The 22,972-nt window shown below is 44.3% G+C and overlaps 1 protein-coding gene across 1 annotated transcript in view; it reads left to right on the forward strand.

Moving 5' to 3' along the window:
• Positions 1-974: 974 nt before the first annotated feature.
• RDH13 (retinol dehydrogenase 13) overlaps positions 975-22,972 on the forward strand; it is a 51,602-nt gene continuing 29,604 nt past the window's right edge. The window contains exons 1-3 of the mRNA XM_077130770.1: positions 975-1,070; positions 2,582-2,700; positions 4,879-5,034. Of these exons, the coding sequence (XP_076986885.1) occupies positions 1,006-1,070; positions 2,582-2,700; positions 4,879-5,034 (340 nt within the window). The 5' untranslated portion in view covers positions 975-1,005. The remainder of the gene's footprint in view (positions 1,071-2,581; positions 2,701-4,878; positions 5,035-22,972) is intronic.

Raw genomic sequence — 22,972 nt, forward strand, 5'->3', positions numbered from 1 at the left:
GGGGCGTGCAGGAGGGTCCGCGAGGGGAAATTCCAAGGGGCACACGAGCGGGACACGGGGAGGACCCTCCATGAGCCCGGGAGGGGATCGCGTGGGAGGCCGGGCGGAGGAGGGGCAGGGGCTCCCCCTGCGGCCTCCGCAGGCTCCTCCCACCGCGCCCTCCTAGACCCGGGCGCTGGGACCTCCACCCCTCCCTCAGCCCCGGGGGTCCACGCCCCAGCCCCTCCTCCCCCCTCAGACCCGGGGGTCTAGATCCCCAGCCCTCCTCCCCCAGCTCCGGGGGTCCAGACCCCAGCCCTCCCCCCTCAGACCCAGGGGTCCACGCCCCAGCCCTTCCTCCCCCAGCTCCGGGGGTCCAGACCCCAGCCCTCCCCCCTCAGACCCAGGGGTCCACGCCCCAGCTCCTCCTCCCCCAGCTCCGGGGGTCCAGACCCCAACCCCTCCCCCCTCAGCCCCGGGGGTCCCCCAGCCCTCCCCCCTCAGCCCCGGGGGTCCAGGCCCCCAACCCCTCCCCGCTCACACCCGGGGATCCCCCAGCCCCTCCTCCCTCAGACCAGGAGTGCAGACCCCATCCCTCCTCCCTCATCTCCTGGAATTTTCCCACAAATTCTCTGAGGCAGAACTATTGGTAAACACATATTTTTAGATGAGGAAACAGAAAGTTCAGGAAGGCTCTGCGGGTCGCGGGCCCAGTCTGAAGTTGGCAGCGGTGGGACTCGAACTCTGAGTTGCGAGCCTTAACCCCGGAGCAGGTGCAACCAGGAACCGTGGGAACCGTTCCCAGCTTTCACCGCGCGGGGGGCCGCCTCCAGCCCAGGAACTACCGTTCCCGGCTGTCCCTGCGCCCGGGCCGCCCGCAGGCCCCGCCCAGTCAGCCCCGCCCCCAGCAAGGAACTACCGTTCCCGGCTGTCCCTGCGCCCGGCCACCGCCCTCAGGCGTCACGTGCTCTTCAGGCCCCACCCTCCCCCCACGTGGGCCGCGCGGCGTCCAGACTCCTGGCCGGCATGAGTCGCTACGTGCTGCCGGTGTCCGTGGTGGGCACCGTGGTGGGCGGCGCCGTGCTGCTCAAGTGAGTACGCCCGGGCGGAGCACGAACAAGGGCGTCAGGGCCGGGGCTCCCCAGCTGCTGCGGGTCTCGGAGCCCGCCGGCCCAAGGTCGGGCAAGGCCGGGCGGGGCGGGGCGCTGGGGAACGTGTAGGCCGGGTTCCTTCCGGGTCTGCATTCATTCATTCAGCAGATACTCACTGACCGCGATTCACGAGCAAGGCACAGTCCCATCCGAAATTCAGGAAGCAAAAGGAAGAGATCCTGTTGAGCAGCTTTTATTTCCCTTTTCCTGAGAGATTTGGGGTCATCTTAAACATACAGAGTGAACACCGTTTATCATGCCCTGGGAGGAAATGTGTTTCCCTTGGTCACAGCTGTGAGTGGAAAGCCAGGGTTGGAACCCCAAGTGTGTTTGACTTAAGAACCCGTCTTTAATTTAGCAGTAAAGGGCAAAGCATGCTCAGGAACGTGCTTGCAGGCCATTGTTTTGTGGCTGTGGGGAAGTGCCATCCTCTGGGTATGTTGTCATCCATTTAACAGTTCCTCCCTATGGATGGCTTAATTAGATGTGATCTAATTTGGGTGTGATTTTTAGTATCGTAATGAGGTGTAGGTGACCTGTAGGTTGAAGTCTTAGCTGCTGTGCATGTTAGGTCAACTTTGGTTGGATCCATTCTTGATTAGCAAGATAACTTTGGACTTGGGGTGGGCTAGTTCAGTGTTGACCCAAGACCTTTCCTTAATAAACATTAGGGGCTGTCTTTAGTGATCACAAGACTGAAGTTGAAAAACAGGGTAAATGGGTTCAAGTGAGGGTCCCTCACAAGCTTTTTATAATCACAAGAACTGTAAATCACTACTAGAGATCAAGGCAGCTAGCTGGACTACAGCTCAGAGATGCCAGGTATTTCCCTCTGTCTACGCCAATATATCAGAAGCAAAGAGGAATATCTATGTAACAATTCAGGCATCATGATGACCCCCTAAATCCTAAGCTCTTTGTCACTAGCCGGGGCTAGCATCCTGGACAGTGGACCAGTGTCATCGCAGGGCCTTCTGAGAGGGAGGCGGGAGGTCGGGACAAGGCAGAGAGGGCAGAAGACGCTTTACTGCTGTGCTTGAGGGGCCACGGGCCAAGGGACGCACACCGCCGCTAGAGTCTGCAGAAGGCGGGGAGCAGATTCTCTCAGCAACCCCAGAAGTAACACTGTCCTGCCGACTCCTAGATGTTAACTCAGGGAGACTCCTTTCGGAGTTCCGGAACCGTGCGCTTACATAAATCTGAGTTGTTTTGAGCCCCTGGGTGTGGGGTAATTCCTTACAGCAGCCACATGAAACGACTCCGAGGGCATTTGTAAAATAATGGTGGCTAGTAGAGGAGGTACCCTATGCCAGCAGCCCAGGGGCATTGAGTGCTGTTGAGATTTCTGCTCTTTGTGGGGGGAGTGTAGACGCAGAGCGGGCTGGCCCTTCGCCTGAGATTGTACGGCAACTGTGAACATCTAATGCGGCTGTGTCTCTTCTCTCCTGTAGGGACCGTGTGACTGGTGGGTCCTGTCCCAGCAAGGCCACCATCCCCGGGAAGACGGTCATCGTGACGGGCGCCAACACGGGCATCGGGAAGCAGACCGCCTTGGAGCTGGCCAGGCGAGGTGAGGTCCTGGGACGGTGAGGTCGCTGGATTCTCTCGCTCACAAGTAGCAGAATCCATACTCATGCCAAAACGTTTTTTTGTACCTGGGCTGCGTAAGGGAGGGTCAGGGTCTGAAGAAGCTGTCAGACCCACAGCATTTTGTGTGTGTGTGTGTGTGTGTGTGTGTGTACCATCCTCTTTCCTCCAGTCGTTGCACCCAGTCCTAATGGCTGGGTGGGGTGCCTGGGTCAGAAGTCCAGGCTGTTCAGGCTCATGTCACCCCAGCTTATTAATTCCAGCAGAAAGAGCACCCTCCCCCCTTCCCACTGTCCTTGTATGTACAGTTTCTGATGACCCCTCCGGGTCGCGTGCCCACATACTGGACTGGTCACTGTGCACATTCACCCATCCAGCCATCTATCCAGGAAGGGTTTGGGGCCCTCCTGGGTCCTCTGAAGACATCAGGAACCAGGCAGCCCCAGGCGCCCGCCTTAGAGGCGCTTGCAGACTTACCAGGGAGAGGGCAAGATGTGATCCACACTTACTGGGCGGTCAGTAAGTTATGCGTTATATTGGGAAGTGATAAATGCCACGAGGAGGATACAGCTGGGCGGAGGGTGGCTGGGAACCAGGTCACAGGATTCCACCCTGCGGTCGCGAAGGCTGCGTGCAGATGTCAGCAGGGCCTGGTGGCCAGGTGGGTTTCTGCATGAAAGGAAGGGCGTTCCGGGCAGGGGGCATGCCAGGGCCCAGGCCTGGGGGTGGGACTGTCTGGAATGTGTGGGAGGTGCTGGGATGGCTTGAGCTGCATGAGGAGTGGAAGGATGTGAGGCCAGAGAGGCCTGGGAAGGGCCTTGCACGGGCATGAGGACTGTGGCTTTTATCCTGAGTGAACTGGGGAGCCACTGCATGTTCTTGAGCAGAAGAGTTGCAGGAGCTGATGCCTTTTCTAACTGCCATCTGCAGCTCAATCCCTGTATCCTGTTCTCAGTTTTCTAATCTTTCCTTTAAAAGAAATTTGTAACAGCTTTTTTATGATATAATTCCCGCACCGCACAATTCAGCCGTTTAAGTGAACAGTTCAGGGGCTCTTAGCATATTCACTGCCTTGTGCAGTCATCCCGACGGTACCTTTTAGAGCATGTTCATCACCCCAGAAGAAACCCTGCATTCCTCCGTCCCTTCCCAGCCCTGGGCAGACCCTGACTTACCCCCATCTCTGAATTTGCTCATTCTAAATAGTTCATGTAAATGGAATTGTGTATCTGCCCTTTTGTGTCTGGCTTGTTTTACTGAGCATGATGCTTTGAGGGTTCATCCATGTTGTGACATGTTGTGTCATATGCCTGAGCATCCTTCTTTTTTTTTTTTTAATTAATTAAAAAAAATTAACAACAAACAAACTAAACAATAAGATGTCATTCCAGTCTACATATACAATCAGTAATTCTTAATATCATCACATAGTTGCATAGTCATCATTTCTTAGAACATTTGCATCGATTTAGAAAAAGAAATAAAAAGACAACAGAAACAGAAATAAAGCGATAATAGAGAAAAAAAAGATTATACATACCATACCCCTTACCCCTCGCTTTCATTTACCACTAGCATTTCAAACTAAGTTTATTTTAACATTTTTTCCCCCTATTATTTATTTTTATTCCATATGTTCTACTCTTTTGTTGATATGGTAGATAAAAGGAGCATCAGACACAAGGTTTTCACATTCACACAGTCACATTGTGAAAGCTATATCATTATACAATCATCCTCAAGAAACATGGCTACTGGAACACAGCATTACATTTTCAGGCAGTTCCCTCCAGCCTCTCCGCTACATCTTGAACAACAAGGTGATATCTACTTAATGCATAAGAATTACCTCCAGGATAACCTCTTGACTCTGTTTGGAATCTCTCAGCCATTGACACTTAGTCTCATTTCACTCTTCCCCCTTTTGGTCGAGAAGGTTCTCTCAATCCCTTGACTGAGCATCCTTCTTATGGCTGCATAATCCATTGTGCGTTTGCCAGGTTTTGTTTATCCATTCATCTTTCAGGGAACACTGGGTTGTTTCCACCTAATAATGCTGCTTTGAACATCGGCATGCGAGTTTTGTGTGGGCCTCTGTTTTTATTTCTTGGGGTATGTGCCTAGGGCTGGATTTTTTTTAAGTCCCTGCGGTGGCTTCCAGGAGGCAGCGTCATCCTGGCCTGCCGAGACATGGAGAAGTGTGAGGCGGCGGCCAGAGACATCCGCGGAGAGACCCTCAACCACCGCGTCTGCGCCCGGCACCTGGACCTGGCTTCCCTCAAGTCCGTCCGGGAGTTTGCAAAGAAGATCATCGAAGGTAGGAGGGAGCATGCGGCCTCTCGAATGGGTACCGGGCGGCTGGCTTCCCAGAGCAGCGCCGGCTTCCCAGAGCAGGGCTTGGCCAGGGACGGAGTACATCCCATCTCATGGCGCCGGTTTTCTGTGCGCCTGTGAGCCGAGAATGCCTTTTACGTCGTGAAACGATTGATAAAAAAGAATCCACAGAAGGGTAATGTTTCATAACACGTGAAGATTGCACGAAATTCGGCTTTCAGCCCCTGTAAAGCTTTACGGAAGCACAGCCTCCCCCACTTGCTTCCGTGCTGTGATTGCAGGGACTGTGGGGCCTGCAGTGCTGAAAATACTTACTCCCTGGCCCTTGACAGAGAGGATGTGCTGCGCGCTGGTCTGCAGGCACACCGACCCCTTCTGTGTGAACCCAGGAGGCAGACGCCAAGGTGGGCAGGGACCTGCAGGAGGCTTGTGGCGCGTGGAGGAGAGTTGCACCCCACACCCGAGAACCACTCCCCAGAATGTGCTGCCTGCAGGGCTGGCCGCGGCCGGCATCTGGGAACTGGGTTTCGGGAGGTGTTGTGGGGTCCCCAAGATCAGCCTCAGGCTCACAGGTGGGCTTATTGTAGCCAGAGGACTTGGATCAGACCTGCAAAGCTGAAAGGTGCACAGGGTAGGTCAAGGGAGGCCAGCTGCAAGCTTCTGGTTGTCTTCTCTGAGTGGGTTGTGTGGAGAGTGTGTTACTCTCCCACTGTGGGGTAATGTTGCCTGCCAGAGAGGCCCACCTGCGTAGCCCACCCTGCAGTGACCTCTCACAGTCTCCAGCCTGCCCAGGGGTCAGGCTGATGCCACGTGGCCCCCGTCACAAATCATGCTGCTGACGTGCGTTCTCCGGCGCGGCCTCGGCCCCCGGTGAACTGAGATTCCCCCACCAGGCCAGACAGCACAAGACTTGAGGAGCACCTCCTGGGACAGATCAGAGGCCAGAACTTTCGCTGGCATTTGCAGATTCGCACAGCCCAGGCCCAGTGAGTTGGCCCTCGCTGCCCAGGACCCCTGTCCCCCGACCGCTAGTGAATGCCCCCGCCCCCTGTGCGTCCTGCCTACTGATTGCAGGTGTTGTTTGTGCCGAGCGCCCGCTTTCCTGCGGGAAGCTGGAGCTGGGGGCCGCACCTGGGCGCCGGGTGTCTGAGGAGCTTCCCCTGCGGACCGCCCTGCACCACGCCACCCTGTTGAGCTGTGGAGCACAGCGTGTCCTGCGTGGCCCCACGGGGAGGGGCCCTGGATGCTGGCCCTGGTCTCCTCCAGACCCTGCCCAGGGGCCGTCCCCTATGCTGATCGTGCCATGAGGACGGCTGGCTCCGCAGTCCTGTGGGGCCTCTGGAGAGTCACTGAACCCTGGGAGTGGGATCTGTGACCCCACCACGCTGGGGGATGTGTCTGGAGGGACAGCCGGGAGGGAGCTGGGGGAGGCTGGGATGCATGTGGCTCCTGGGGAGAGGCAGGAAGGGCCCTGGACCACAGTGCAGCTCTAAGCCCTGGGCAGCCTGTGGGCCCACATCAGCTTTCTGGGGGGGCCCATGTCTCCCCGATGTGCTCAGTCATTGGTGGGGGCAGCCCGTGGGAAACAGCACCTTATGGCAAACACAGCAATGGAGCAGCAGCCACCAGGTGGGCTCTGGGGCTGAGAGGTGCCTTTCCTTGGCACCCCGCACCCATCTGCCCACTGGGGCCCCCTGAGCCCCCAGGCGCTTGTCCTGGGCTTCAGTTCCTTGAGACCTGTGCCAGGTGCGCTCTCCAGGCACTGGTGGGAGATTGGAGGGCGGGAGGAGGGGAGAAGCCGGGGTTTGTCTCCCCATCTCCTCTCGTCTCAGGTGCTGTCTCTAGCAGCTGCTGCAGTTTCTTGGTGGCTCCAGCTCCCACACAGGCTCACCGTGGCTTCCGTCCCCTCCCCCTCACCCCACTGACCGCAGCTCTGGGTCCTGCTGATGCCGCCTCCTGGGAACGTCATTTTCTGGTGTTGCTGAGTCCAGTCTGGGCTTTGGCTGGGCCAGGCTGGGGGCGGCCCCTGGGACATGGCTCTGGATCCCAAAGGTGGAGGATGCGCGGCTGCGGGTAGAGCGGAACCTAGAGCGCAGTCACGGCCAGGCTCAGCCTTCTGGGAGCACCTGGGCAGGTGGGGCGGCAGGTGTGGACGGTGCCCCTGAGATGCTGTACTGCAGGGGAACCCCACTTTCCTTGCCGGGTGTTCTTATCACAAACCCAGAGATGCTGCTGCTGTTTTTCTCCAGTTCAGTCACACTGAAGAGAGCTGAGCTCCTGGCTTCCAACCAGGTTTCCTCAGAATGCTTCACTTACTTTTCAAATAGGGATACACCTACCGGGGTAAGCTCAGAAAGCACAAGGGTGTAGGGAAAGGCTCAGCTGCCTTCTGCTTTCTAAGCCACCTTCTCTGGTACACAGTTGCTACCTTCTCTGGCTACACAGTTGCCATCTTCAGAAATATTCATTGTTCCAGCCTCATGTGTATCCTTTTGGAGACACTTGATACACCTATAAATCAAATAGTTACATGTATCCCCACTGCCCTCAGTTTTTTTTTTTTAATACTCATTGCTAAGGTTTCTTATAATGAAGGGATAGGTGATAGGGTCTGCAAGGAAAAAAAGACAGAGTTTGGAAAAATCTGAGTTCAGGCTTCCTTATGTTCTCCTCCTCCATGGAGAGAGTGGAAAAGGCGCATGGGGAGGAGTCCAGACAATACTCGGCTCAAGTTTCCAAGTGTCATCTCCCAGTGGATTTTCACTGGATGCACTTAATGCCTCCAGCAATGAATTATGACGTGTGTAAAGTGTTATCTACCAGAGAAACTCATTAGAGACACGGTAGCCAAGGTTTTTTTTTAATACCTTTATTTTTGTTAGATACCGCCTTTTAGGGCTAAAATTCTGCTAGTTTAAGTTTTTATTGGCTTGTGTAACCAGCATTAATAATCATCTCTAATTAATATACAGTAAGTTAAGGTACAAATATTTGTAGGGTTTTATGTACACATATAAACATATAAACCTATTCCCAAATCCTAGTTTTTTTCCAATTTCTTAAAATTTTTTTTTTAAAAAAATAAAATTTTTAAAAAAATTTTTAAATTTTTATTTACTTATTTATTAAGCATACCAATATACAAACACAAACGTTCTTATTATATGATCATTCCATTCTTCACATATAATCAGTAACTCACAATATGATCACATAGTTGTATATTCATCATCATGATCATTTCTTAGAATATTTGCATCAATTCAGAAAAAGAAATAAAAAGAAAACGGAAAAAAATTCATACATACCATACCCTTTACCCCTCCCTTTCATTGATCACTAGCATTTCAATCTACTAAATTTATTTTAACATTTGTTCCCCTATTATTTATTTATTTCTAATCCATATGTTTTACTTGTCTGTCGATAAGATAGATACAGGGAGCATCAGACACAAAGTTTTCACAATCACACAGTCACATTGTGAAAGCTGTATCATTTTTTAATCATCCTCAAGAAACATGGCTACTGGAACACAGCTCTACATTTTCAGACAGTTCCCTCCAGCCTCTCCAATATACCCTTACTAAAAAGGTGATATCTCTATAATGCGTACAAATAACCTCCAGGATAACCTCTTAACTCTGTTTGGAATCTCTCAGCCATTGGCACTCTATTTTGTCTCATTTCTCTCTTCCCCCTTTTGGTTGAGAAGATTTTCTCAATCCTTTGATGCTGAGTCCCAGCTCATTCTAGGATTTCTGTCCCACATTGCCAGGAAGAGCCACACCCCTGGGAGTCATGTCCCACGTAGACATGGGGAGGGTGGTGAGTTTGCTTGTTGTGTTGGCTGGAGAGAGAGACCACATCTGAGCAAAAAAGAGGTTCTCTTGGGGGTGATTCTTAGGCTTAATTTCAAGTAGACTTAGCCTGTCCTTTGCGGGGTTAAGTTTAATATGAACAAACCCCAAGACTGGGGTTTTTATTGATATTTATTCACATGCCATGTAATTATCCAAAGTGTACAATCAGTGGTTCTCAATATCATCATATAGTTATGCATTTATCATCATAATTGACTTTTTTTGTGCCCTCATTGTTTTTTGTCTTTTAGGTAATTTTACTGAGATTAAGTCATGTATTATGCAACTCATCTAAGCTGAACAGTGTCTTCTAGTATATTCACAGAGTTGTGCTTTAATCACTGCAATCCATTCTAGAGCATTGTCATCATCAAGAGAGTTCAGTATATTATATGGTCCCGTGTTTCACCCTCTGGCTTTCCCTCTAGTGACATGCACGACCATACACTTTCCCTTTCACAAGTGCACCCGTGTATCATCGTGTATCATCGCTGTTTATTACCCTCACTATAACATGCTCCCATCACCTCCATCCACTTCCAAACATTTGTAATAAAATCTTCTGCACAAATCCAGCATCAGCTTCCATCCTCTGCCCTCATTCTATCTTTTTTTAAGTTAATTAAAAAAATGTTTTTTAAAATACAAAAAAAGCACCAAATGCGTACATTTGTAATTTTTGATCATTCTGTTCTACATATATAATCAGTAATTCACAATATCATCACAGAGATGCATATTCATCATCATGATCATTTCTTGGAACATTTACATCTATTCAGAAAAAGAAATAAAAGAAAACAGAAAAAAATCCATCCATACCATACCCACACTCTTCTCCTTCACCGATCACCAGCATTTCACTCTAAATTTATTATTATTTTTAAAAAATTATTTATTAATTACAAAATTAACAAACCAAATAAAACATCAACATATATAATCAGTAATTCACAATATCATCACTTAGTTGCATATTCATCATTTTTTAGAACATTTGCATCAATTCAGAAAAAGAAATAAAAAGACAATAGAAAAAGAAATAAAACGAAAGCAGAAAAGAAAAAAAAAAAAGATTATACCTACCATACTCCTTACCCCTCGCTTTCATTGATCACTAGCATTTCAAACTAAATTTATTTTAGCATTTGTTCCCCCTATTATTTATTTTTATTCCATATGTTCTACTTGTCTGTTGACAAGGTAGATAAAAGGAGCATTAGACACAAGGTTTTCACAATCACACAGTCACATTGTGAAAGCTATATCATTATACAATCATCATCAAGAAACATGGCTACTGGAACACAGCTCTACATTTTCAGGCAGTTCCCTCCAGCCTCTCCATTACATCTTGAATACCAAGGTGATATCTACTTAATGTGTAAGAACAACCTCCAGGATAACCTCTTGACTCTGTTTGGAATCTCTCAGCCATTGACACTTTATTTTGTCTCATTTCACTCTTCCCTCTTTTGGTAGAGAAGGTTTTCTCAATCCGTTGATGCTGGGTCTCAACTCATTCTAGAGTTTTTCTCAATCCCTTGATGCTGGGTCTCAGCTCATTCTAGGATTTCTGTTCCGTGTTGCCAGGAAGGTCCACAGCCCTGGGAGTCATGTCCCACGAAGACGGGGAGGGTGCTGAGTTTGCTTGTTGTGTTGGCTGGAGAGAGAGGCCACATCTGAGCAACAAAAGAGGTTCTCTTGGGGGTGACTCTTAGGCCTAATTTTAAGTAGGCTTGACCTATCCTTTGTGGGGTTAAGTTTCATATGAACAAACCCCAAGACTGGGGGATCAGCCTATAGCTTTGGTTGTCCGCACTGCTTGTGAGAATATCAAGAATTCAACTTGGGGAAGTTGAATTTCTCCCTGTTCTCACCATTCCCTGAAGGGGGCTTTGCAAATATTTTTTCCACTCACTGATTGAATCACTTTGGGATTCATCAGGGCATCACTCTGGACAAACCAACAAAATCTCATGTCCTATGTGAGATTCTAGTACTTATGGTGTTCAGTCAAACTATCTACATAAGTTATATTAGCAAATACACTAGTCAAAATATAAATTTTGTACCAAATAAACATTTTTTGCTTTAGTCTCACACATAAGATGACATTTTAAAATATTAATTACCATCTATTTTCAGCACCCTGCAATAATGACATTCCTTTATTCTTCCTCATGCAAAACATTTTAAAAATTTGTACATTGTCACTATCGTTATACACTCTAGGCATTCCTAGATTATACCATCTCAATCTTTATCGTCTATCTTTCTTTGTGATTTCATTTATGCCCCCAGCCCTCCTCCCTCTATCATTCTCACATGCAGCTTTATTCAGTGTTTTAACATAATTGTATTACAGTTAGGTAATATTGTGCTGTCCATTTCTGAGTTTTTACATTCAGTCCTTTTGCACAATCTGTATCCCTTCAGCTCCAATTACCCAATGTCTTACCCTATTTCTATCTCCTTATGGTCTCTGTTACCAACGAAATATTCCAAGTTTATTCACTAATGTCAGTTCATAGCAGTGAGACCATACAGTATTTGTCTTTTTATTTTTGGCTAATCACACTCAGCATAATGTCCTTAAGGTCCATCCATGTTGTTACATACTTCATAACTTTATTCTGTCTTACAGCTGCATAATATTCCATCTTATGTATATGCCACAGTTTGTTCAGCCACCAGTCTGTTGATGGACATTTTGGCTGTTTCCATCTCTTGGTAATTGTAAATAATGCTGCTATAAACATTGGTGTGCAAATGTCCATTTGTGTCCTTGGCCTCATATCCTTGGAGTAGAGACAGCATATAGATGGGTCCAGTTTTCTAATCCATTCTGCCGGACTATTTCTTTTGATTGGAGAGTTTAATCCATTAACATTCAGTGTTATTACTGCATGGGTAGTACTTTCCTCTACTATTTTGCCTTCTGGATTTTATATGTCATATCTAATTTTCTTTCTTTTTACCTTTACTCATAGTCTTGCTTTCTGTACTCTTTTCAACACCTCTCTTCTGTCTTCGTATCTGTCTCTAGTGCTCACTTTAGTATTTCTTGCAGAGCTGGTTTCTTGGTCACAGATTCTCTCAGTGATTTTTTGTCTGAAAATGTTTTAATTTCTCCCTCATTTTTGAAGGATAGTTTTGCTGGATATAGAATTCTTGGTTGGCAGTTTTTCTCTTTTAATAATTTAAATATATCATCCCGCTGTCTTCTTGCCTCCATGGTTTCTGCTGAGAGATCTGCGCATAGTCTTATTGGGTTTCCCTTGTACGTGATGGATTGCTTTTCTCTTGCTGCTTTCAAGATTCTCTCTTTCTCTTTGACCTCTGAAATTCTGATTAGTAAATGTCTTGGAGTACGTCTGTTTGAATCTATTCTCTTTGGGGTATGCTGCACTTCTTGGATCTGTAATTTTAAGTCTTTCATAAGAGTTGGGAAATTTTCAGTGATAATTTCCTCCATTAGTTTTTCTCCTCCCTTTCCCTTCTCTTCTCCTTCTGGGACACCCACAACATGTATATTCATGTGCTTCATATTATCTTTCAATTCCCTGAGTCCCTGCTTATATTTTTCCATTTTTTCCCCTATATATTCTTTTTCTTGCCGGATTTCAGATGTTCCGTTCTCCAGTTCACTAATATTATATTCTGCTTCTTGAAATCTACAATTGTAGGTTTCCATTGTTTTTTTCATCTCTTCTACCTTGCCTTTCATTCCCATAAGTTCTGTGATTTGTTTTTTCAGACTTTCGATTTCTTCTTTTTGTTCATTCCTTGCCTTCTTTATATCCTCCCTCAATTCATTGATTTGGTTTTTGATGAGGTTTTCCATGTCTGTTCGTATATTCTGAATTAATTGTTTCAGCTCCTGTATGTCATTTGAATTGTTGGTTTGTTCCTTTGACTGGGCCATATCTTCAGTTTTCCTAGTGTGATTTGTTATTTTTTGCTGGTGTCTAGGCATTTAATTACCTTAATTAGTTTATTCTGGAGATTGCTTGCACTTCTTTTACCTAGGGTTTTCTTGCTGGATGAATTTGTTGCCTATCTGTTCTTTGACATTCAGTTCGGCTTTATCTGGACCTCTAGCTAAAGTTTTGTTTAACAGGAGAATTTTTCAGTTCTTGTTTCTTGCCCTGCTTGTATGGTGCCTTTTACCCCCACCCTGAGGACGGTCTACATAGGTATTATAGACCCCAGCTGGATTTTCCCAGACCAAACTGGCCTCCTATCAGGAGGAAAGAGTCACCTGCGTCGGTTTTCCCTGAGGAAAACCAGCCGGTTGACCCAGCAGGTTGAAAGACTTTCTTGTGAAGTCTCTGGACTCTGTTTTTCTTATCCTGCCCAGTATGTGGTGCTTGTCTGACTGCAGGTCCCACCAGCATAAGATGATGCGGTACCTTTAACTTTGGCAGACTCTCCCTGCTGGAGGCGTGGTGGAGACAGAGGAGAGGTTGTAGGCTGGTTTTAATGGCTTCAAATTACCAAGCCCTGGTGTCTGAATTCCTTGATGGAGGGATTCCACCTGGGTGGGGCTTCACCTCTTTCAAACGAGCTTGTTTCTGCCTATGCCTGGGACATTTGCAGCCTGAGAAGTCCTGCCGCTATATGCAGAGGCAGTCAAGCCTTTGTAGATACACAGCCACAAAAACCGCTGCTTCCTTTTTTATTTTCTTTTTCTGTCAGCCGTTCCCCCTTGGCGCGGAGGCATAAATGAGCTACCTCTGCTTTGACCAGGTTTACCTGAGGGGGGCCTATTTTTAGTAGTCATAATTTGTTCATTAGTTCCACAATTGGCATGTGGTTGGGCTCAGCCCCTGCTACTGGTAAAGTCCTTTCCTTTTCCCTCTGGGAAGCGGCCTGTGGGGGAGGGGCGCCGGCCGCCGCAGCTTGGGGAACTCACGGTTCTGGGGGGGCTCGCAGCTGGTCCAGCTGGTCCAGACTGGGGTACGCTGTGTGTCCAGTCACTGATGTGGCCCCAGGAACTGTTCTGTATTGTTTCTGGTTATTTAGTAGTTGTTCTGGAGGATGAACTAAAATGTACACATTGTTAAGCCGCCATCTTGACCTGGAAGTCCTTGTTTTTTAATATAGGCATTTAGGGCAATAATTTCCCCTCTCAGTGCTGCCTTTGCCACGTCCCATGTTTTGATATGTTGTATTCTCATTATCATTCATCTCTAGATATTTACCGACTTCTCTAGCAGTTTCTTCCTTTACCCACTGGTTATTTAAGAGTTTGTTTAATTTCCATATGTTTGTGAAAGCTCTGGTTCTCTGGTGATTATTAATTTCCAGCTTTATTCTGTGGTGATCAGAGAAAGTGCTTTGGATAATTTCAGTGTTATTAAATTTATAGAGGCTTAATTTATGTCCCAGTACATGATCTATCCTGGAGAACGTTCCATGTGCACTAGAGAAGAATGGGTATCCTGGTGTTTTTGGATGTAACGATCTATATACGTCTATTGGATCTAATTCATTTATCCCATTGTTTAGGTTCTCTGTTTCCTTGTTGCTTCTCTGTGTATTTGTTCTATCCATAATAGAGAGTGGTGTATTGAAGTCTCCCACTATTACTGTTGGTATGTCTATAGCTCCCTTCAGTTTTTCCAATATGGACCTCATGTAGTTTGCAGCTCCTTGATTGGGAACATACACATTTATGATTGTTATTTCTTCCTGGTGAATTGTCCCTTTTATTAATATGTAGTATCCTTCTTTGTCTCTTATGACATCTTTATATTTAAAGTTTACTTTGTCTGCTTTTAGTATAGCTACTCCTGCTTTCTTTTGGTTACAGATTGCATAGAAGATCTTTTTCTATCCTTTCACTTTCAATCTAACTGTGTCCTTGAGTCTTAGATGCATCTCTTGTAAACAGCATATAGTTGGATTATGTTTTTTGATCCATCAGTCTGTATCTTTTAATTGGTGAGTTTAGTCCATTAACATTCACAGTAATTACTGTAAAAGTAGTTCTTGACTCTACCATCTTGTCTTTTAGTTTTTATTTATTGTATCTGTATATTATTTTCTTTCTCTCTCTCTTTTCCTTTTAATTACCCATGCTTATATTCTTCAATCCTGTGTCCTCCTCCAGACCTCCCTCTCCTGTCTTTTTTTTTTCTTTTCTATCAGCTGACAGGGTTCCCTTTAGTATTTCTTATAGGGCTGTTCTCTTGTTGACTAGTTCTCTCAATCTTTCTTTGTCTTTGAGGATTTTAATCTTTCCCTCAATTTTGAAGGATAACTTGGCTGGATAAAGAATTCATCGTTCCTACTTATGCTCAGGAAGTAATTTACTTACTAAGTAGAACTAGATTCCTTTAAAACAGATTCATTTTGCATATCCTATTGCAATTTAGATAATAATGATGATGATAAAATAACAATGCTAGTAACAACTAACAAACTGGAGCATTCCCTGTGTGCTAGGTGTTCTATTAAGTGTTTTATATGCATTAGTAGATGCCCATAACAAACTTATATTATTGTCCCCCTCCTTTCACAGATGAAGAAACTGAGGCTTAGAAAGATTATGTAATTTGTCCTAAGCTAGTCAGTCAATGCCAGGCCAGGGATTTAAATCAGCATCAGACTCCAGAGCCTGACTTTTAAACCTCTATATTAATCTATTTATGTTAAATTATATGAATATTAACAAGGATTAATGTTTTCTCAAAGTGAAGCCCATGGACTAGTAGTACCTAAGGACCTTGATAAAAATATATATTCCAGGGCAGGATTCCAGATCTACTGAATCTAAATCTCGAGAGGTATGGTCTAGTTGAACTGCCAAAGCAGGAAATTCCAGTCTCCCAAAGTTCCTTGTTTCTCAAAAATGTATCCTTTGTTATCTACTGCTAGACTTAGGAGAGAACTGTTTACAATGTCCATTTGATTTTGCTTGTGAATACTGAGCGTCACTTACACAGATGAGCCAGAGATATTAAAATATTTGTCAGTAGTGTATTCTATGGGAATACTGAAATTGAAATAGATTAAAGAAATAATTATGCCATATATATAGGAGAAAATGAGCTATGGCATATGAAATGGCATAACAAGAAAGGGGATGAGTGGAGAAAGGTGAGATGGAGATGCAGCCATGGGCTCCCCCCAGATTGGAAAGATTTTCTTGTAGTAAACAATATGTACAATAGAAACAGCAGGAAAGATCACGTCACCTGCTGCACCTGTTTAGAGATGCATACACTCATTTTCTCAGCACCAGGATGCATCTTTGGATTAGCCACTGCTTCTAACACATCAGCTCTGTCACCTGATGAAACAGTGTCTGAATTCTTTGTGTGTGTGTGATGGAGGGCAGGGGGGAGTGAAGCTCAGACCCAGTGCCTATTCCATGGCAGGGGGTGGGGGATAATTTGGGAAGGAAAGGCATGCCAGTTCCTAACAGTCTGAGCATGACAATTCATATTAAGTATCTTGAGTGTTGTATGAAATGATGGTATGTATTATGAAACCTATATATACAGTTAATGGAAAGTTTCCTTTATGCTTACATATTGTAAGATATATTTACAGATAGTTTTAGAAACATTTACATATTTTCTAGTCAGCATGTATTTAGCAGCTGTAATAATTCTGGAAGCAAATATCATTCATTTAGAACCTAAACAAGAAGAGAAGCTGTTTTGTATAGATAGAGCATGTCAATTGATGTATCATCAGTCACCTCTGTTTTTGTGAGGAACTAGTCAGGTGGCAATTGCTGAGGCTGCATAAAGGTACTAAATCCAATTTGCTGAGTCCATATATAGAATTTCCTCCTGGGCTGGCTTGAGTCAATCAAGGGGTAACTGAATTTCATTGGCTTTTACTAGCTTTGTATCTATCAATGAAGTCTCTGTTTGTTTACCCCCCCATTAATGCTTAAACAGAGCCTTCAAAACATTTCACTGCTGTGTCAATTAAACTAAAGTTTTAGTTTTTTGTAGGTGCTAGAAAAATATTAAATGTAACCAGTCCTTCAGGGAATTGGAGAAAGGCAATTTGGTGTTGCTTTATTAATAAAAATATGTTATGATAATTGCCAAAAACAACAACAACAACAAAAAAGAATTCATGGTTGGAAGCCTTTCTCATTCAGGATCTTAAAAATACCTTGCCACTGCCTTCTTGCTTCTGTGGTGCCTGTTGAGTGGTCTGAAGTCAGTCTTGTGTGTTTTCCTTTGTAGGTAATGGATGGCTTTTCTTGTGCTGCTTTCAAGACTTTCCGTTCCTCTTCATCACCCGACAATCTGATTAGTGTGTGTTCTAGTTTGCTAGCTGCCGGAATGCAACACACCAGAGACGGATTGGCTTTTAATAAAAGGGGATTTATTTTGTTGGTTCTTCAGAGGAAAGGCAGCTAACTTTCCACTGAGGTTCTTTCTTACGTGGAAGGCACAGGATGGTCTCTGCTGGTCTTCTCTCCAGGCCCCTGGGTTCCAACAACTTTCCCCGGGGTGCTTTCTTTCTCCATCTCCAAGGGCCCGGGCTGAGCTGCAAGTGCTGAGATGAGGAATGCCAAGCTGCTAGACTGTGCTACATTGCGTTCTCTCATTTAAGCACAAGCCAATTAAGTTAAACGTCACTCATTGCAGCAGACACGCCTCCTAGCCGACTGCGGATGTAATTAGCAACAGATGAGATTCACCTACCATTGGCTCATGTCCACAGCAACAGAACTAGGTGCTTTCACCTGGCCAAGTTGACAACTGAATCTAACTACCACAGTGTCTCTCTTGGAATGGGCTTGTTTGCATTTATTCTGTTTGGAGTTTACTGGACCTCTTTGATTTGGACATTCATAAAGGTTGGGATATTTCCTCCGATTATATCTTCAGCTAACTTTCCCAACCCTTTACTCTTCTCTTTTCCTTCGGGGACACAGCGATTCTTATATCATTTCCCTAAGATCCAGTTGCATTTTTTCCATCTTTCTTGCCATTTGTTCTTTTGTGTGCTCTAGTTTTATTGTTCTGTCTTCCTTCTCACTTATTCTTCCTTCTTGTTCTTTGAATCTATGATTTTGTGTCTCTAGTATATTTTTAATCTGGCCTTCTGTATCTTTCAATTATGTGAGGCCTGCTATTTTTCTATTTAACCTCCTGAATTCTTCTTTATACTCTTCTCTTCTTTATTTCTTTATAAATATCCTTGAATAGTTGTTCCATATTCTGTATCCCCTCTGGAATTTTGATTTGGTCATTTAGCTGCACCATTTCTGCTTGGATCTTCATGTGTTTTGTGATTTTCTGTTGTGTTTGGGGCATTTGATTATCTTAATATAGTTATTTTGCAAGTTGGTTTTCACTCTTCTAAAGTTTTGTATTTACTTAGTTTTTGCTGAATGCACTTTGTTTGTAGGTTATTCTCCACCGAATCAAGGTCCGGATCTCATGTAGGGGACACAGTTCATCTTAAGGGTCTATTGGGAGCTAGGCTGGGTGCTCAGGTACTCCAGTTGCAGAATGGCTGATCACCATGCAGGGGACCCAGGCTCGACTCCCAGCCTATGTGCACGCGCACACACACACACACACAAAGGAAGGAGAAAATAGAGAAAAAAGAAGTAATAATAATAAAGTAAAATAATAGTGTAATAAAAATATGAAACACAAAAACAAGAATCCTAGCAAAATGCACCTTGACAACAGTAGGCCCCAGAATTAAAAGGAGATACCCCAGGATATGCTGGGAATGAAGTCAGGCTAGTGCCCACCAAAGGGAGAGAAAATTTAAGAGGAAAATAATAATAATTACAATACAAACAAATGAAATGGAATAATACAAAATATGTGAAATAAAAAATAGAAAATAAAGAATAAAAATATAAAACATCTAAAAAATTTAAAAAATAATGAAAATAGCAATTATATTACTAATGAAAATATGTAGAAAGAATATGTCTTAAAAGGGGGAGAGAGGAAAGAGACTTAAGGGACTCTGGCAAGATGGTGGCTTAGCGAGGTGTGGGATTTAGTTTGTCCTCCAGAGTAACTAGTAAGTAGCCAGGAACAGTACAGAACAACTGCTGGGGCCATGTCAGTGACCAGACACACAGCGTACCCCAGTCTGGACCAGCGGGACTGGCCGCAAGCCTTGCCAGAACCGTGAGTTCCCCAGGCTGTCGTGGCCGGCAACCCCCCCGCAACACACAGGCTGCTTCCCAGAGGGTAAAGGAAAGGGACTTTACTGGCAGCAAGGGCTGAGCGCAACCAAGCTCCAATTGCGGAATTAATTCACAAATTCTGACTACTAAAAATAGGCCCCCGGCTCAGCTGAACCTCGAGTAAAAGTGGAGGTCACTGGTTTTTGCCCCTGTGCAGGGGGGTAGGGCTGACAGAAAAAGAAAAAAGAAAAAAAACAAAGGATTTTTTGGATCTGAAAAGGTCTGGGCCCTGCAGGAAAGGAGGGGGCACATAGGACCTGGAGATACACAGAGCAACGTGCCAACTTAAGGTTTTGATTGGCAAACCTGAGAAATGGGGTCCTGCTCTGAAAAGGATTTTTCTTTTTCTCTTTTGTGGCTGTGTTTCTACGGCTTAATTACTTTTTGAATATAGCTGCAAGGCTTCTCGGGCCTCAAAGCCTCAGGCATAGGCAGAATTGAGCTTGTTTGAGAGCTTGTCTGACAGCTTGTCTGGTGCCTGTGCTTTCCCCAGGAGAGGGGTGGGGCCCAGCTCAGGTGGAATCCCTCCCTCGAGGAATTCAGACCCCAGGGTCTGGAAAAGTGAGACGATTAAAGCCAGCCTACAACCTCTCCTTTGTCTCCGCCATGCCCCTAGCAGGGAGAGTGTGCTGACGTTAAAGGTACCACATTGCCTTGTGCTAGTGGGACCTGGAGGCAGAAAAGTGCCATGTACTGGGCAGGATAGAAAAAATGCAAAGTCTAGAGACTTCATAAGAAAGCCTTTTAATCTGCTGGGTCTCACCCTCAGGGAAAACTGATGCAGGTGACTCTTTCCTCCTGAGAGGAGACCAGTTTGGTCTGGGAAAATCTGACTGGGGTCTATAATACCTAAGTAGACCCTACTAAGGGGTGGGGGAAAGGCACCATACAGGCAGGGCAAGAAACAAAAAAAGAATTGAAAAATTCTGATCTAGTAAACAAAACCTAATCTAGAGGACTAGAATAAGCTGAACTGAACGTTAAAAAACAGATAGACAACAAAGTCATCCCAGCAAGAAAATCATAGGAAAAAAAAGAGAAAACAATCTCCAGAATAGATTAATTAAGGTAATTAAATGCCTAGACACCAGCAAAAATTAACAAATCATACTAGCAAAATTGAAGAAATGGCCCAGTCAAAGGAACTACCAGCAATTCAAATGAGATTCAAAGGTTGAAACATTTAATTCAGAATGTTCGAACAGACATGGAAAACCTCATCAAAAATCACATCAATGAATTGAGGAAGGATATAAAGAAGGAAAGAAATGAACAAAAAGAAGAAATCAAAAGTCTGAAAAAACAAACCACAGAACTTATGGGAATGAAAGCACAGTAGAAGAGATGGAAAAAAGCAATGGAAACCTACAATGTCAGATTTCAAGAGGCAGAAGATAGGATTAGTGAACTAGAGGATGGGATATCTGAAATCTGACAAACAAAAGAAAATATGGGGAAAAGAATGGAAAAATATGAGCAGGGACTCAGGGATTGAATGACAACATGAAGTGCTTGAATATACGTATTGTGGGTGTCCCAGAAGGAGAAGAGGAGGGAAAAGGAGGAGAAAAACTAATGGAGGAAATGATCACTGAAAAATTCCCAACTCTTATGAAAGACTTAAAATTACAGATCCAAGAAGTGCAGCATACCTCAAAGAGAACAGATCCAAACAGATGTACTGCAAGACATTTACTAATCAGAATGTCAGATGTCAAAGAGAAAGAGAGAATCTTGAAAGCAGCAAGAGAAAAACAATCCACATACAAGGGAAGCCCAATAAGACTATGCATGATTTCTCAGCAGAAACCAGGGAGATGAGAAGACAGTGGGATGATATATTTAAGATACTAAAAGAGAAAAATTGTGAACCAAGTATTCTATATCCAGCAAAACTGTCCTTCAAAAATGAGGGGGAAATTAAAACATTTTCAGACAAAAATTCACTGAGAGAATCTGTGACCAAGAGAACGGCTCTGCAAGAAATACTAAAGGAAGCACTAGAGACAGATAAGAAAAGACAGGAGAGTGAGGTGTGGAGACGAGTGTAGAAATGAAGGCTATCACTAAAGGTAAAAGAAGAAAAATGAGATATGACATATAAAATCCAAAAGGCAAAATGGTAGAAGAAAGTACTGCCCGTATATTTATAACACTAAATTAAACTCCTCAATCAAAAGACACAGACTGGCAGAATGGATTAAAAAACCAGCAGCCAGCTATATACTGTCTACAGGAAACACATCTTAGATGCAAGGATAAACGTAGGTTGAAAGTGAAAGGTTGGGAAAAGATATTTCATGCAAATAACAATCAGAAAAGAGCAGGAGTAGCTATACTAATATCCAACAAATTAGACTTCAAATGTAAAACAGTTAAAATAGGCAAAGAAGGATACTGTGTATCAATAAAAGGAACAATTCAACAGGAAGACATGACAATCGTAAATATTTACCCACCAAACCAGATACTCCAAAATGCATGAGGCAAACACTGAAAAGAGAAATGGACACACCTACCATAATAGTTGGAGTCTTCAATTCCCCATTCTCATCAATGAACAGAACATCTAGACCAATAAAGATCAATAAAGAAATCTAGAGCAATAGAGAAACAGGAAATTTGAATAATACAATAAATGAGCTAGACTTAACAGACCTATATAGAATATTACACCCCACAACAGTAGGATACACCTTTTTCTCAAGTGCTCATTCTCAAGGATAGACCACATGCTAGGTCACAAGGCAAGTCTCAATAAATTTAAAAGGACTGAAATCATACAAAACACTTTCTCAGATCATAAAGGAATGAAGTTGGCAATCAATAATAGGCAGAGTGCCAGAAAATTCACAAATATATGGAAGCTCAACAACATACTCTTAAACAACCAGTGAGTCAAGGAAGAAATTGCAAGAGAAATCAGTAAATATCTCGAGGCAAATGAAAATGAAAACACAACATATCAAACGTATGGGATGCAGCAAACACAGTGCTAAGAGGGAAATTTATTGCCCTAAATGCCTATATCAAAAAAGAAGGGCAAAAATCGAGGAATTAACTGTCCACTTGGAAGAACTAGAGAAGGAACAGCAAATTACCCCCAAAGCAAGAAAAAGGAAAGAAATAATAAAGATTAGAGCAGAAATAAATGAAATTGAGAACATGAAAACAATTGAGAAAATCAACAAAACCGGAAGTTGGTTCTAAGAGAAAATCAGTAAGATTGATGGACCCTTAGCGAGGTTGACAAAAAGAAAAAGAGAGAGGATGCAAATAAATAAAATCAGAAATGGAAGAGGAGACATAACCACTGACCTCACAGAAATAAAGGAAGTAAAAACAGGATACTATGAACAACGTTATGCTAATAAACCAGACAATGTAGATGAAATGGACAACTTCCTAGAAAGGCATGAACAACCAACATTTACTCGAGAAGGAACAGACGACCTCAACAAACCAATCACAAGTAAAGAAATGGAATCAGTCATTAAGAAACTCTCCAAAAAGAAGAGTCCAGGACCAGATGGCTTCACATGTGAATTCTACCAAACATTACAGAAAGAATTAGTACAATCCTGCTCAAACTCCTCAAAAAAATTGAAGAGGAGGGAAAGCTACTTAACTCATTCTATGAAGCCAGCATCACCCTCATACCAAAGCCAGACAAAGATATTACAAGAAAAGAATACTACAGATCAATCTCTCTAATGAATATAGATGCAAAAATCCTCAACAAAATTCTTGCAAATCGAATCCAGGAGCATATTAGAATTATAGGCCATGACCAAGTAGGATTCATCCCAGGTATGCAAGGATGGTTCAACATAAGAAAATCAATTAATGTAATACACCATATC

This window comes from Tamandua tetradactyla, chromosome 16, assembly GCF_023851605.1.
Source record: "Tamandua tetradactyla isolate mTamTet1 chromosome 16, mTamTet1.pri, whole genome shotgun sequence".
Classification (NCBI taxonomy): Eukaryota; Metazoa; Chordata; class Mammalia; order Pilosa; family Myrmecophagidae; genus Tamandua; species Tamandua tetradactyla.